Source organism: Priapulus caudatus, unplaced genomic scaffold, assembly GCF_000485595.1.
Source record: "Priapulus caudatus unplaced genomic scaffold, Priapulus_caudatus-5.0.1 Scaffold183, whole genome shotgun sequence".
In the NCBI taxonomy this organism is placed as follows: Eukaryota; Metazoa; Priapulida; class Priapulimorpha; order Priapulimorphida; family Priapulidae; genus Priapulus; species Priapulus caudatus.
Genome location: NW_014577244.1, coordinates 74,813 through 91,830, shown reverse-complemented (window position 1 = coordinate 91,830; position 17,018 = coordinate 74,813). Strand labels below are relative to the sequence as shown.

General features: G+C 43.6%; 1 protein-coding gene across 1 annotated transcript; it reads right to left on the bottom strand.

Moving 5' to 3' along the window:
• Nucleotides 1–1,969: 1,969 nt before the first annotated feature.
• On the bottom strand, nucleotides 1,970–9,362 carry LOC106806868 (solute carrier family 2, facilitated glucose transporter member 1-like). Its single transcript, XM_014809005.1, has 9 exons — nucleotides 9,270–9,362; nucleotides 7,938–8,140; nucleotides 7,148–7,443; nucleotides 5,868–6,064; nucleotides 4,740–4,838; nucleotides 4,095–4,310; nucleotides 3,604–3,679; nucleotides 3,336–3,463; nucleotides 1,970–2,949 (listed from the first exon to the last, which is right to left on the bottom strand). The coding sequence occupies exons 2-9, from the start codon at nucleotides 8,057–8,059 to the stop codon at nucleotides 2,788–2,790; spliced, it is 1,296 nt and encodes a 431-aa protein (XP_014664491.1). The 5' UTR covers nucleotides 8,060–8,140; nucleotides 9,270–9,362; the 3' UTR covers nucleotides 1,970–2,787.
• Nucleotides 9,363–17,018: the final 7,656 nt, after the last annotated feature.

Sequence of the window (17,018 nt, the reverse complement as noted above, 5' to 3'; positions counted from 1 at the left end):
CTCCTGATTTTATTATTGGTGCGGCGCAATTGCGTATAGTGAAATGCTCAAGTTACGTGAATTACTTTATACCACCTGATGATGATGGCAGATGAGTGTGCCAGTACTAGTGGTGGCCTGAATTTTGTATCCAGTTATGTTGTGTAAAGTAGGTGGACTCTATTACTGCGATCCTGCAGTCCTGGTACCATTCCATGAGCCTAACTATCTTGGATAGCAGGAAGGATACGTAATAGGGCTAGTTCTCTGCATGCTGACCAACTATCAAGTACTTGGCCACGGCGTAATGAAGATTTAGGCCCCTACAAACATTCTGAATTCAAAAAAACGATTTACAAAGACGGAATATCACACTATATATATTTTTAATGTACATAGCAACATTCTCATGATGACACCTATTATATCAACAGCAGACCATGTCATGCCATAGCCATGGAGCCAGCTAGCACTCTTGATTATACCACACAATAAGTTACAATAAACATTACATTGTATTGTACATCATAGCTTATAGAGAACTATTTATTACAACGCGTAATGCTGTCATTTTTAATACTTACTTTGTGCCTTTATTCATGAAAGTTCACCACGTGTACTATTTGCTTTTGTAGTTTCTATAGTGACTACGGTATTATATAAATTTACTAGGGGTGCTGTGACGGTTCTTGCTATGACAATTTGGCAAGCACTTAATAAATAATGAAACATGGATATATGTGTATATGTAACTATGACAACGATATCTGTTTTTTTTTCTGAAACCTCTGGCTACGTTTACAAATTCAGCCACACACTATTACGAAACACAGACCACCGCAATGATTGTACTACTCAAACTCACACCGAAACGCATCACTGCACGTTTTCTAGTGACTATCGGATCACACGCGGACCGTTATCAATAACATGTGCCACATCTTCAAATAGATATCCGGAACAACAAATACTTCTGAAACACATGACAACATGAGCATATCGACATCACTGTCGTTGTCAATATACCTGATCACAAGATGGAGGGGAGGAGTGTAGGGGGATTCACAACTTGTCGAAATTTTATGGTTATAGTAAAGACGTAGAATACATATGAGATTCAACTCCTCCTCCTCCTGTCAAAAAACAGGGTGGGTGATAAAGGGCCTTAGGCTGAGAAAATTCCTAGGGGGAGCAAAATTTCATGACTCAACTGTGTAATGATAATAAATTAATTTAATTTTAGGGTTATTTACGATCATTAGCCAAGCTTATTTTTTAATTTTTCTCTAAAATCTATGCGGTAGTGACCCCTTGCCACCCCCAGAGGCTACGGCCCTGTGATAACGGCCCGCTGGTGAATAGCAGGAAATAAAATGTCTAACCACTACATACATCGTATATGGTCTGTGAAACAAGCTATATTATATACCATCAACCATCATGACATTCCATCCAAGAGATACAAAACATCAACCACCTCCTTGATACACAGTCAACACTGGCCCATACAACACACACACACACGACACCGCGCACGCGCACACGCAACACGCACACACACACACACACACACACACATCACGTCGTACGCACGCACGCACGCACGCACGCACGCACGCACGCACGCACGCACGCACGCACGCACGCACACATTACTTTGTGTTCAAAGCCCTAGTTAACGCCATTGTTTCACAATAGCAGGCTATTAGCATAACTACGGATTTGTCATACAAAAGCAGGTAAACATAAACTTAAAGATAACAGGATTCTAAACGAACGACAACTTGAGGGCATGGATGATATGTTCTAGCACTCGTGCATTACGCATACCTCATCAAAACTACTCCACAGCAACCGTATATAACTCCCTATACGACTGGTGTGTGTCTATTATTTCTGTGCGCATGTAGACCACAAATGTACACACTACAACTGCGTGAATATTATGCCTATTAGGTGCCACTATGGTGTACAGCTGGTACTCCTCTCATTTATTGCCTAACAAGGACATGTAACTCGCTTCCCTTTTCCTCCCTCCCTTCCCCCTCCTTCTCACTCTCTCTCTCTTTCTCGCACGCACGCACGCACGCACGCACACACATGCACACGTGCGTGCGCACATGCACCACTTTTGTCCACCTAAATGGTAAGTTTAAATGGCTGCCAGTGCCACCTCTACAGCTGCGTTTTGCTTTGCCTACCAATTACAACAAACATGTAAATGCGTGGTACGCAACAACAGAACGCCTGTACAGTATCCAGCCATCCTTTACTCTGCAGAAGGGTAACCGAGTGTACCCTAAAAATATTCATACCTACCAGGAAATAGCAAAAATAGCTATGCCACAGCGACTATGCCCTGATAAATAAATACTTCCTATATGCTGCATAATGCCCTGATGCTCTAAGCTCACTCCCTCACTGCCTTTACTATCCGCCCTGACCATGACATGTAAGATTGCTTCGGTAGTTCGTCAGCGTGGCCTAATCCATAATGAGCTCGTTCTCTCCTTCAACCTGAGGCAGCCAGATAAGCTACATGATAGCTCTAAAAGCTACAGTAATGAGCGAGAAGCACTGCAAGACCTAAACACGACTTGCATCTGTTAACAAATCTCACTATCCCAGTCACAGTCATATCTGTTCATTTTCCTGCCATACATGTTTATATCTGTCAACATCCGAGTCACACCTGTTCATAACTCTCACTACCCGAGTCACATCGGCACATCGGTTCAACATCTGCTGAGAACCGCATCGAATCGGCTGAACGTTGACTCTTACATATTTTGTCTTGTATTTATCTCTTCATATCTGTTGACTGTTCCCTCCAAGTGCGTTGCTCTTGAACATGGCTGTTATCTCCTCGATGGGACGACCCTTTGTCTCCGGAACAAATTTGTAGGTGAAGAGCCAGAAGAACAACAGCGAGCCAGTGAACACCAGGAACACGTACTGATCTATGCTGCTCTGTAAAACACGAGGGAAAGAGAGAATGTTGACTGTGGTATTGAACACCAGGAACACGTACTTATCTATGCTGCTCTGTAAAACACGAGGAAAAGAGAGGATGGTGAGTGTGGCAGTGAACACCAGGAACACGTACTTATCTATGCTGCTCTGTAAAACACGAGGAAAAGAGAGGATGGTGAGTGTGGCAGTGATTGAACACCAGGAAAACGTACTGTTCTAATTTCTATGCTGTTCTGTGAAACATGAGGGGATGGGAGGATGGCGAGTGTGGCGGTGAACACTAGGAACATGTATGTATAACACATGGTATGGCACCACCACAATGACCTTCAGCCTGAACTCACAGAGACTATCTGAGGGGGGTGGGGGACAATAGTGCGTACCTGTAGAAGAGGGAAGCAGAGACCAACAAGGAAGTTGGCGCTCCAGTTTGCCACGACACCGATGGTCATGGCGGCGGGTCGAGCACCCTGACCAAACAATTCCGCGGCAATGAACCATGGAATAGAGCCTGTGAGAAAGCAATCACCAACATTGAGAGAACTGCTTAGCACATTCAGAGTGATGACATGCACAATACTACAATTCAAACAAGTTTACAATAAAAGTTAGGTATAGTAAAAACAACTTCTGCTGGGAGACAAGACTTACCAGGCCCCGTAGCGAAGAAGATAACAAAGAGGAACACCCCAATAACACATATCCACGTTGCCCACAACATTTCTTTCTGAAATACAAATAAGATAATCGTTTACATAATTATAATGTCCATTGTCTATCATTCTCTCCCAGTGTGAACTCAGCAAGAGAAAAACCAAGCTAATAACTCGGAGTGACTAGGTGAAGCAAGTTAGCGGGACACCAAACCTCTCCTTGCAAGGAAGGGCTATCAAGCTTTATTTACTTTTTAACAACACTTTTTACATGAAGCAAAGACTAATACAAACACAACATTTTTCAACAAACAAAAACAAGAATTCTTTAGAAATGGCACATGAGCACACCAGGTAGGGCAGCCACAGCGATTTACTGCTGTACGTGTCGGTCAACCCTCAGGGGCAGCACAGGCGATAAAGGAAGACCACCACGGCACTTGCTGTCTGTGCCGAGGCAAACTTTCAGCCCAGGACACGCACACGAACCTTTATCAGTACGAGTGTGATGGTCAGCAGAACGGTCATCAGCAGCATGCCACCAAGGCCGATCAGGTGTAGGGTGCGCCGGCCGGCCTTCTCCACCAACACGACCGAGATAACGGTCATGATGACGTTGATGCAGCCCACACCGATCGTAGCCCACATCGCTCCAGTCGTACTCAACTGCGCTTTCGTAAAGATGCTGGTCGAGTAATACATCACCTAAAACGCATGACATCGTTGCTTAGTAATAATTCTTATGTGGCATAGCAACACGATGAGGCCTAGCAAGCAGCTTGCATGCTATTGACCTGCAAGCATTCCTCATTGTATATGGTTTTCAACAGAATAAGTATAGTAAGTAAAAGATTCAAAAACTAATATACACATATAATTATTATTTATACATATTTCACAAATTAAAATTATACTGGTCTTGTCTGACAAAGAACACATAGATGACAGGCTGAAATAAATGCACCACAATCCCCCAAATGATAATAAATAAATAATTTGCAAAAGGTCTTTCACTTTTGCCTCATCTTGCGTCGTGTCGAACCTTCTGTGTAACACTCGGCATTATATTACCTAGCCATGGAAACAGTAGATCGACATGCTGAATGCTGATGGTGTGCGCGATGTGGTACTTACGGCGTTTATTCCAGACAGCTGCTGGGACAGCATCATAATGACGGTAATCAGGAGAGGCATGCGCAATGCCCTGACAACAAACAGGTCCTTGAATGCCACCTGCAAAGGTAAATGAAATTTCTCAAAAACCTCGGCTGTACAGGTTTTACACTCACCCCCACGACACAAGTAAATACCAAGAGCAACCCTATAGCATATATGTCAAATTAACAATCGCTAATCAACGATAATCGTGCAGACGATGTTTTTAACTGCACCCCAACAAAGACGTGCTAGGCTTTGACTGATTTTGCTTTATGTATGTCTGCATCTTCCTGGGGGGGCTCCCTCGTTTTTGTTCAGCTTATCACTTCTCTTTTACTCTGGCACACGGCTGACACAAAACGTGCTGTGGTGTTACAGCACGTTAGATGTGTAACATAGTGGAACAGTAATTAGTGTGCATAGCAGTTGTAGGCACGGTTCATTGGGTTGGTTATTAAAAGTTGGACCAGACAAGTCCCAGCCGCTCAAACGTGTGCTGTGACTGGATCAGGATTCACTATAGCAGGCTTCACTAGCAGTGCTATGAGAGGAGTGGGGCATGACACAGCTAACACCGCGCCGTCACACAACTATAAACAGCCTTGACCAGTGGATCAAGTTGCTGACCAATTTAGCAAGCTTCACCAGCAGTGCCGTGAGCATATATAGACATTGTGTCATCATGACACAGATACACAGATGCCATAGCTGAGGCCGATCTAAAAACAACTACTACAGTGCCTATAGGAGTCAACGACAAGACGACAACACATTTCTAATAATTACTAGTATCTAATGTTGCCTGGTAATTCCTTATCCATCCGTATTGTATTCATACATGCATATTATGTAAAACATAAAATTACTACCAAATATATTTAAATGATTTACTAGTGTGCTAATTTTCAACAGCTGATCTGCTGTCTTTGTTAAGCTGCAGTCATGGCAGAAAGGTCGAGCAAATGCTCAGTACAGCATTAGTAACTACTACGACAAAATAAAATATGAAAACATTATTCCAAAACGATGGAAGTCTGTATTTGAGCACGCCGCCACCGCTGCCAGCGTCTGGCGTCGGCTGTCTGCCCCGGTGTCATTCCGTACCTTTGGCTCACTGAGCAGCTTCTGATTCTCAGACTTCATCTCGTCCATCTCTTCGTAGACCTCGGACGAGTTCCTCAACGTGATCAGAGCCTTCTGTGCGCGTCCCTCCTGTTGCTTGTCGATGAGCAGGTACTTGGGACTCTCGGGGCAGAACGGAAGTGTCACCAGTTGGAAGATAGCAGCAACGATCGTCAGCGCTGCAAAAGAACAGAGGAAGTGTAGCTGTGTAGCATGAAAATGTGCAAATGTTATATATAGCGAGATCGTGGGCAGTCTGGCATATGAATTCACGGGTGCACGCACACCTACGCGCGCACAGGAACACAGGCACGCACGCGTACACGCTCGCTCCCAACATGCTGCACTTATTGTGCACATTGTCTTGTACAGAGTAAATATTTGTTTCATGCTAACATATCTGTAAACAATGCCCTCTGTTTTGCCTAAATGAGAATTATCACCCAGGTGGCTAAAGGTTATCCAACCATAGGAACATTTTTCTTGGCCAATACATCTGCCGTGTTTGCTTGTACGACAAACACCACATTTGTAAGGTCTGCTTCCAATTACGTTTACTTGCCTGTTATGCAAATACACCTCAAAAGCTTCCCTGCTTAGCAATCACAACAAACACAACAACAAATGTTTGCCTTGGAAAACGCCCCGCTGGGTAACCAATAAAATGAAATCTCTTGGCTTTTTTGCTTTGCCTGCGTTACTACTTCAAGCATTACCATTTGAGATCAAGATTGTAATGATGAGTCACTACACTAGCTATACTGCACAGTTCTCCTCAGCATTACTGCTGCTTTGCATTCTTTAACTAAATTCCTGAGAAAAAGGCACAGGTTTAGAATCAGCTATTGTGGTTGGCAGAAAAACTTTTACATACACGTTTTATTTATTAGTTTAACACTGGTTTCAATCGGTGAAGTAACAGCAAAGCCAGATGGTTTGCAGTTTTGAATGCTAATTTTTTCCATAAAATAACAAAGTAGAACGGGAGCTATTCACCGTCGCCACGGGCAGCAATAGTAATACATAGCAATTGTGACACACAGCGTGGGAATATCGGAGGAAGCTCATAGACCGACTAAGGAAATGTGAATAATATAACATTCTGTGTGTGCGTGCATGCGGCTGGGCGTGCTGTGTGCGTGCAGGCGTTCGTTTTTGCGTGCGTGCGCGCGCGCATCTGTGTGCGTGCATTTGTCCGTATATATAATATATATATATATATAATCGCGTATATTAACATCGACGTTCTCTCGCTCCCTTACCCAGCAGGAACGGCCAGCCCGTCTTGCTTCCCAGGATGCTCGGCAGGCCCAGCAGCTGCGAGACGAGGATGGAGATGGTGACGACAAGCTGGTGCATCGAGCCGAGCGCGCCGCGCAGGTTCACGGGCGATATCTCCGTCAGATACATCGGGCCGGCGCCCGAGTTCAGCCCCGCGTTCAGTCCGATGAGCAGACGGCCGAGGATGAGCATCTCGTAGGAGCCGGCGATCTTCGAGAGCCCCATGAGGGCGCCAGCGATGATCGCGATTAGGTTGTTGGCCAGCAGGGTGCGCTTCCTGCGCGGAGACGGAGAGAGAAGGGGGTGTTGTTAGAGTGACGCCGTGTCACGTTGTGGGCGCGCGGTAACGTCGCCCACGAGAAGAACGTGCCGCCATCTATCCACGAGAATCGGCATGTGCGAGATGTGCTCCGGTCTATCGCAGCAATAACCGTTCGGAATAAGAGTTATAAGAAAATGCTTGCAGATAAAACAGTGTAAATGATATACAATAAAATCGTAAATAGACAGCATATTAAAGGTATGCGTGCCGCCATATCACCGCGACATGGCACGCAGTGCTGAGGAGAAGCTGCGACCTGTGCTGCCATCTATCATAGTAACGCCACTCACGACGCCAACTAGATACTGCTTTACCGGCTTATTACTCAAAAATAATTATAAATATGCTGTCTTTACACCACGTTCCTATCTTTACTCAAGAATTACACGTATGATTTTGTATAAAATTCCTATGGCAAACATCCGTCAAGTGCCTACCAATGCACCCACCTGCCAAACCTTGTCACCCAGAATGCTGTTGTTACGCCGCCGAAGACACCACCGACGCAGAATATGGCGACGGTGATCGCCCAGATGAGGTTGAGAGTCGAATCCGAGATTTCACCTTCCATGTTGGCCGTTGCATTTGTAGTCGCGTTACCGCCTCCTCCATGTCTCTCCCTGTACACTTCTCTTATCCACTCTTGTATGATCTACGCGAAAGAATGAACCATGTTGAATGAACGTCATTCTCGTTTAGACTGTTTACGAAACAAGTGTCACCTCTTCCAGACATCTTCGAACTCATCGCAGATTTCGTGATAATTATATTCGCATGAAAACTATCCAATGTTCATTGACAGCTTGACAGTGGCATATGCTGTATGCGTGTACAGCAATGTGTTTCTATGGTAACGATTTTATCCTTCGAGGGATCGTAAAAAGTTATTTTTATACCTGCTGCATTGGGTTACTGAGCAGCAATTTCCCTCTCACACGCATACACCAACCAATCAATAGGACCAGTATACCTTATAACTCCAAACTTTATGGCTTCACTGAGACATTTAAATCACATTATGAAAGCCATTTATAGAACCTCTCTCTCTCTCTCTCCTTCTATCTCTGACTCTGCCTCTGCTTCTCCATCCCTCTCTCACACTCTCCCCTTCTCTCTCCCTCTCTTTCTTTGCCTGAGGTTTCTCATTAAGCGACATGCAGGAAGCTGCTGCTGCCGCTGTGCGACAACACGCCGGACACATCATCAACGGGGAAAGCTGAATCACAGTTACAGCCGAGAGATGCGCGGGTGACACATCGCCTCACTTTCCTTCAGTGAGGATCACGTCCGGCATGCATCCCTAATCCATGACGCACGCGTGCACGACGGATACGCAGAGGTGTCACTGACAGATGTGACATGCTGCCACGCTTGCGATTCAACAGTGATAGCATCCGTGCATCAGTGATAGTTACTAGTCGTTAGCAGCCTTAGTAAGGCTCAAGGGGTCGTTGTCGTAACAGGTACTACAGATATGTACCCGAGGTACATATATGTATACACAAAGTGTACCAGACTTGTACTACAGAAGTGTACCCTAACCCTAACACTAACCCTAATCCTAACCCTAACCCTAACTCTAACCCTAATCCTAACCCTAAACATACCTCATATAAAAAATATAAACATAAATACTAAACAACCGCCTAAAACTACCTCGGGTAACATATCTGTAGTACCTGTTACGACAACGACCCTTCGTGCCTTAGTAAGCAGTGGCAGACTAATCTTTACTGTTTAACACTCGTTAGCAGGCTTAGTAAACAGCAGCAGACACTCACTATTCCTGGCTGATTGATGACTCCGGTGTTGTAGCCAAATTGGAACGATGATCCAAAGGCGCAGGAAACTGTTGCAAAATACTAGGTTGCTAGTCAGCCCTGTAACAAAGAGAAATATATTCACGTTTAGTATCGTAACAAAGAGAAATACGTGCATATTTAGTTCCTATAGTAGGTGAAACACATCCATTGTTAATCTTATACAGCATTAGGAAACAATATACCCATGTAAAAATGTGATGCAGCCCTACTAAGAGATTTATTTTAGATGCCCCAACCGAATTACCACGTTACTAACATTTCGAAATGAGCATTGCACATGCCCCTTCTCAACACATGAGCGTTAATATAATAATTAATATAATTAATATAAAAGGTCGGTGTCAATTATCAAAGCAGACTTGATAACCTGTCGGATTTTCGCCATTCCAGTGGTTCACCCTGGAAAGTTCTACATTGCAAATCTGTTGTACTTATATATATTGGAGTTGCACTATATATATATATATATATTATATTGAACGAGCTAGATAATGGATATGGATTCATTTTCACAATCAGTTACTTCGCAATAATAAATTTAAAAAATAAGCAGTAGTCTTTGTTGGCCAGTGACGCAGTTTATCGACAACAGAGAAACACTGCTAAAAATATCTGTCACACTAACGAGACAGTTTCTTTATGAAACCTAAAAAAACAATCCAGAATATATTCCACAACCCTTATCCAACAGGTTTGCCAAGACTTTGAAGAAGTCCAATAATTAAGCCATTTGACATTTCTCCAGAACAACAATGTAGACCAAAAATTCCTTAGCAGGAAAAAGCAGTGGCACAGATCTGATGCGCATGTAAATGTACAGTTTAGCTACTATATACCTCTGTCAGTACTACCAGAATTTTTCAGGGCCCCAAAACCGCGAAGTGGCCGGGTGGGCAAAATAGGGAGTGTTTTTACCAGTACTGTATGAACATGAAAGATAGAAACTCAACTACTAAGTTGTTTTGCGGCATAACAGAAATTATTTTATCAGTAGCGTCGTAAATCTATGCAAGAGCACAGAAAAGATTCGCAGCAGTTAGGGCAGGTTTGTATATATATATATATATATATATCAAAAGCTAATAATTGGTCTTATTATAATATAATTATAATTATATTAATAATACATAATAATAAAATGTATTATTAGCTCGATATATATATATATATATATATATATATATTATATACACTGCACTGCTAGAGTGCGAAGTAATAGTAGCGCAAATTCGCATGAGACGTACAGATAGATGCAAGTGGTTTTGGTCCTATAATAATCAGATGATATAGATTATACCAAAGAGCTGGGAGGAGCCTAATAAATACCGGTATAAGGTAAATAAGGTATTTATTGGCTCTTGATTATACGCTATAATCTTGATGTTCATTGGTAGTGGTGTACGCATTTATCACTCTGTGTGTACACAACAAGGAGAACACGCAGGCCGCCGGGTTCACCGACTTGCTGAGGTAAACATCGAGCGAAGATAAATTACATATCGCAATAAAATAGCAAAAGGTCAAGAGGTAATAATACCTCGTATTATCAGCCCTTGATAATGTATATATCAAAAGTAGATAATAGGAGATAATCTCTACTTAATGTACTCTTGATATATATATATATATATATATATAATGATTCCAAAAACGATGATACGTATTTTTTTACGTAAAATTATCTGATACCGATGACAGAGTCGAAGTCTTTTTTTAACGGGCAGATGAGAACGGGATACTAGAGAAGGGCGTTGCCGAAAAGGAGGTGATTGATCCGAAAGCGCTAAGCGGGAGATTGCTTGCGCCGCAGTTCCGCGCAAGGCGCACACAACCGCCGGGAAGCGTCGCTACCAAACAGTAATGCAGGCTGCAGCTATGGAACCGTGCGCCGAATGCATTGGCGCGGCGCACGGATCCCATAAGCATGCCAGCGAACAGTCCGCAATTTAGTGGGGACACAGAGGGTACGAACATTTGGGAACGTTGAACAGTGTTCACTTGTTATAAAAACATAATGTGTCTGTTCGTAACCGAAGCTGTGTGAGCCGAAATCACAGAAAAGACTGACGAAATTCCTCGGGCGTTCGCAGAACCTTGCCCAGTAATGGATTGGCTGCAAGAACAAAGGCTATATAGTCTGGGACTCGCTCCCACCTCGATTACCCAATCGAGTGACTAAGCTAAAGCCGACGAACACGTAGCAATGCTGAAAGGATGCTATCTCCAAGCCGGGAGCTGCGGAACGTACCCTGGGTAGCGGTCCGGTATACCGGAATGTACGACCTGGTAGCTATCTAATATGCCGGACCGTACTTCGCCTAACTCCACTAAACGAGTCTAGGGAGTCGCTACTAGCTACTCCTAACCCGCATAACGCCGAACGCCTAAACCATAGTGAAATAGTAACCAGGGTATACCGGAACGTAACATAGGGTACGTTCCGGCAGTACCCCCTGACGGACATAGACCCTATGAGGAGAGCCGTAGGGCATACTGCAGAAACGCGCCGCAAGAGACAAAACCCCACGGATTACCAAAATTTCCGGGCAATACATCGTATTATATGTTAGGACTCCTAGGCTATAGGCAGTAAATAAACGCTGTATATAAATATAATGGAACATTCAGGTTTTCATTATTCATTTCCTGTATTAGCGCATGAGCGCATTATGAAATTAGTGGGTTAATTTACGGTCCCAGTACACTTACTAACGCTCATGAAGGGTCTATGTCGCCGCCAGAGGGTACTGCGCGAACGTACCTGGTCATTATGTGATATGGTTAGGGTTAGGATTGAGGGTTAGGGTTAGGGTTAGGATTTGGGTTACGGGTTCGTGTTCGGTTAAGGGAGTAAGGCGTAGGCGAGTCCGCCTAAGACCCGTAGTGGAAGTAGGCGAGGTACGGTTCGGCATAATTAGATAGGTACCAGGTACGTTCGCGGTATAAACCGGACCGTAACCCAGGGTACGTTCCCGGCAGTACGCCCCGGGAGAACATAGACGCGGCTCATCAGCCTTACTAAGCCTTAGCTATCAGTGCTATGGATGAGTCAGTATACAGCAACTGCGTACAACTACAACTACTTGCAAGTACAACTCCGTCACTATGATTAGTAATGTAAATAAACCGACAAGACTGGTACATATGCAGTGTATAACCTGCAAGTCTGCAACTGCAAGAATCAAGGCTGCACCCTGCAAGATGATAGATTCAACATAACACGGCTACCGACAGCACGCCCCGGATATGTAAACAAATTTGTAAAGCTGGGCATCTACGGTTTGTTACATACTTATTTATAGTCCGTTAGTCTGCCCATAACAAAATTCGACCTTTCCTTTTAATTAAATGACCTTCCGATGAGAAAAATTTCAGTTGGCGGCTCGTCAATTATTTAACGAAATCAAACGACGAATCATAGAAACTTTTGCAATGTTACAAGCATAGACGCCATGCTAATCATCCATGTGCATATAGACTGGTACCCCCGGTCGACAGTTCCACACAGCTACACCTACGTGAGTGTAGGGCGATATGCGGAGTAAAGGTGGCGAACGGGTACAAGTCCTAACTATGGCTATACCTCGGCGTTCGATTGCGGCCATCTAAATCGCAAACGCCAAATGTACTAACAGCTGATCAAGCGAAAAAACAAACGACACGTGACACTATGAAATCAACTTCCGGTCATTAGCCGGCTGTTTTAGGTTAGAGGTGTGACGCGTCATCGCCGGACCAATGCGGAGGGCCCGCAGCTCGTGCACTAAAAGCTGACGCTGACGTTTTGTGGTTTGCATTATTTAGGACCTGGCTATCGTTAGTGTGCAATGACATGCACATTGCATTGAGATGGGTGGATGGTTACTGGTAATTTAAAACGAATTCTTTCAATGTAATGGCGCCCATTGGGACTGCGCAGACTGTTTTTCAGGCCACAAATGTGGTGTCGTTTAGTAAATTCGGGCGATATTTTTTTAAAAACGGGCGCCGGACAACATATGTCATAACTCCTAATGGTGCACAGCTGAAGTACATGGCTACCTAGCTTTAATATTGCCACTTGGCCGAAAACGGTCGAAATACTATTTTTCAGCTCCTGAAATTCAATTCTTAAGTATAGGATCCTATGGAGGATTTAATAGTGGTCTGTTCTCAAACAAACAACAAAGTTCAACTGCGTTTTTTACACGAAACCAAGCGTGCCGAGTAGAGAACTTCGAATTAGGAGCATTTCTAGGAAATCTCCTGCTACCTAGGTAGTGAAACCCGTAGTGCAATGGCCAGAACTCCTCAATTCAGCGAAGTTGGTGCTTGCGTTATATATGTAAACCGTGTAAGGTGATGTTGAAGGTGCAGCGAAATCGTGTAAGTGCCACCGCTGGCGCGGCGTTTGCGCGCTTCGCGCAGATATCCGGGCTGCAGACTGTCTAGGAATGCGACTCAGTCTCGCGCTAGAAACAAATCACATCTGCCCGCTCCGGTTGTTAGCCGTAGAACTATTTATAATCGGCGGCGGGGGAGCCTGCGATACTATATTAAGCATTCACGACCAGCCGGGGCTAGCCTTGCTGTAGCATGACCTTACAACTGGGAGAGCTACTATTGCATGGCTGCCTGCTCACTACTGACTGCCTGAACATTTCTGATTCCATACAGAAAAACATCTCTAATATCAGCATAGAGTCTCAGTAGCCAGAACCCCTTTTTAGGCAAATCCCATCAAAACTGTGTTTGATGGAGCATTGGGAATTGCTGGAAACTTGTATTTTATAGTTTGGAAATATATAGAGATTATATTGACTTCAGCCGGGAATTGCTCTTTCACGCAGTTGCAATTGTTTCAATAGTGACATCTATACAAAAAAGGTTGCTATAGCCTTGAGGTGGCATTTATAAAGCAGCTCCTCTCCAAATCATAGAGACGAGCAGCTATATCATAAACGCGCAGTGAAATAGGAGCAACTAGAGTTTATTTTGTCATAAGGTAGTGTGATTATGCATGACACGAAGTATTTGCTAGTCTAGTACTAGAGAAATTAGCGTTTGGATGCGCATTGTGCGGCTTTAAGTTAAGGAGGGAGGGAATGTTCCCCCTTCTTTTACACCTCTTGACCTTTGACCTTTGACCCCCAGCTTCGACATCCCAACTCATTTTCGGATTATCGGAACGTCTATCATTGGGTTCCTTCTGTTTATGTTCCTGTTCTTCCTTTCTCCGCTTGAATGCTTTAGGTTATCCACCATTGGTAGGTCGGATCTAACACGTCGTTTGTAGAGAAGCTCCGCTAAAGATCGTCCACACTCTAGTGGGGTGCTGCGGTAGACGTGCATTACTTTGTAGATATCTTGCCCACTACGGCTCGATTTCTGCATCATGTTCTTGATGATCTTTACGGCATTCTCCACAAGTCCGACTGTGGATACTGAGCACTCGAAGTCGTGTGCTTAAAGTCCCAGGCTTCCGCAAAGTGTTTGTTTCCGGCACCAGCGAACTGAGGACCATTATCTGTGTACAGCTGGGTTTACACTATCGAAAAGTTGACTAGTTGATCGACTTTCCAACATTCTATCAACCTTTCACAAGCTGGGTGTACACTATCAACCTTCTGTTAAAAAGTTGACGAGTTGATAAACTTTTCAACTAGTTGATATAAACTAGTTTGAGAGCTTAGTACATGTTATATTTTCTCAACTGTTTGTCAGCAAGTTACTCAACTTTTTGCCATGCAGCCAATCAAATAACAGCAATCAGGAGGTGTGTCCCTCCACTCACAGGGAAATAATTTCTACGCGCGTTTTTGCTATCGGCGCCGCACAGACTACACCTGGCGCGAATTAATACGTGCAAAATTATGTATCCACGTCGCCACGCGCGCACACTGCGGGTGAAATGTTCAAACGTTTGCCATCTCGCGGTCGGTAGTGTAAGCCGTGAGCTTTGAGCATCTGATAGAAAGGTTGATAGAGCATTGATCAACTCGTCGACCTTTCGATAGTGTAAACCCAGCTTATGCAACAGTGTTGCGTCTTCTTTTCCGCACAATCCAGTTGCAGTGTTGTATAATATTGAAAAGCGCTGCTTAAAACTTTTGCAGTGGTTGGCTGTTTCCTGTCAGGTCAAGCGAAGGTGGCTGTAACAGATGAGTTGAGCTTGCCATGCTTAAGTATTTTCCTTTGTCTAATGTTTTACTGCTTATAACTTTTACCAGCACTGGGCTCAGGTTCTTTTCACTTATACTGCATCTTGACATCTGTTTGATTACACAGATATTTATTTAGCACTATGCAGTCTCATATTTAAAAAGCAGTCTGACATCATAAACTAATAGCAAGACAAGCAGAATCTGCGAAACTAGTCCATACACCCGAACTACGTAATAACGTTCTAAGCAAACATTCGTGTTTTATTATTACAGGCATTTATAAAATCGTGCCTACGTGATGGCGTGCAGGGTTTCACATTTTACAACCAACTATAACTCAAGAGTAAACGGTAACTCGCTAAACCATTTTGATAGAACCAGAAAGTAGGAGAGGAACCATATGACATATTAGTACGTTATCAGTAACACTGTAAGCAGTATAGTAAACAACCTACCAGCTTGCTCTTCCTCTACTAGTCAATACTAAATGCAGTACTTGAGTTATCAGTTAAAAGTGCAAATGCTGGGTTTGATTTAATCATTATTATCAGTATAGGTTTAGTGTGTACTATTCAGCTATCAATGTAGGTCAAGGGTTCCTTGAGTAAAGTAAAGTAAAGGCCCCCGCACATGGTGCGCAAACGGCGCTGCGCCGAATGCGTGCGCAAAATATCTATCGTGTTTGAGCCGTTGGCACGCGCCAAATGCACACCGTGTGCGGGCTGGTTTGCATGCGCAAATGGCGCGTGTTTAGCTCAGCGCCGAATGCGCACCGTGTGCAGGAGTCTTAAAGGAAGAGTAAGTTTAATCTCTTATAAATTTTTTGGAATAACAATGTTTGTTTGAAAGGCACGTTTTGATTTAAATGCGAGAGTTTTCACGTGTATGTCAACAAATGTATGCCCTATGAGTTTTGATTTAGTTTAAAACGGCACGGTCTCACATCAAAATGCATATAGATATACCTATTGTGAGCTAGTCTATGTTTTAAAAATTCACTACAACTCATTTGTATTGCTACTTTCATAACATTTCTCCAGCAAACCTAATCAGTCTTACGAAACTAGTACGTTCGAATGTTTACAGTGTTTACACATCCGGGACACAGCTGAGCCGATCGCAGTTTTCATTAAAAGTTATTTTCTATGATAAAACAAGTTGTAGTTTAGTATTCTATGTTCGTTCATTACACAATTGTGAAATTTGTTTAAATCACATGTTATCTACATTACTTATGCAATCAGCAAACAAATATAGTGTTTTCTTTCCAGGAACTATTTGCGATAGCGTAGGCCTACTGTTAGCGTCCACAGTCACATCGCTCTATGTGTATCTCTACGCCGAAACCGCGTCCGACAGAGTTTCAAAATAATCACCCTTGGACAGGGTTAGACACTAACCATTTTAGTTCACTAGTCCACAGGACTAGTAAAAGAAAAAATTTACTAGTCCTTCCAAGATTCTACTAGTCCTGCCGAAGGACTCTTACTAGGCGCAAAGCGACGAGCATTGTGATTTGCGGGAAGGTGGGGTAGGAGGGTGGAGCCCCCCTTCTGCTAGGGGG

Coding starts and splice junctions, on each gene's coding strand:
- LOC106806868 (XM_014809005.1), bottom strand. CDS start 8,059: ATGGAAGGTGAAATCTCGGATTCGACTCTCAACCTCATCTGGGCGATC. Junction 7,444..7,937: donor TGGGTGACAAGGTTTGGCAG/GTGGGTGCATTG, acceptor GTCTCCGCGCAG/GAAGCGCACCCTGCTGGCCA. Junction 3,464..3,603: donor CTTCTTCGCTACGGGGCCTG/GTAAGTCTTGTC, acceptor GCTTTCTCACAG/GCTCTATTCCATGGTTCATT.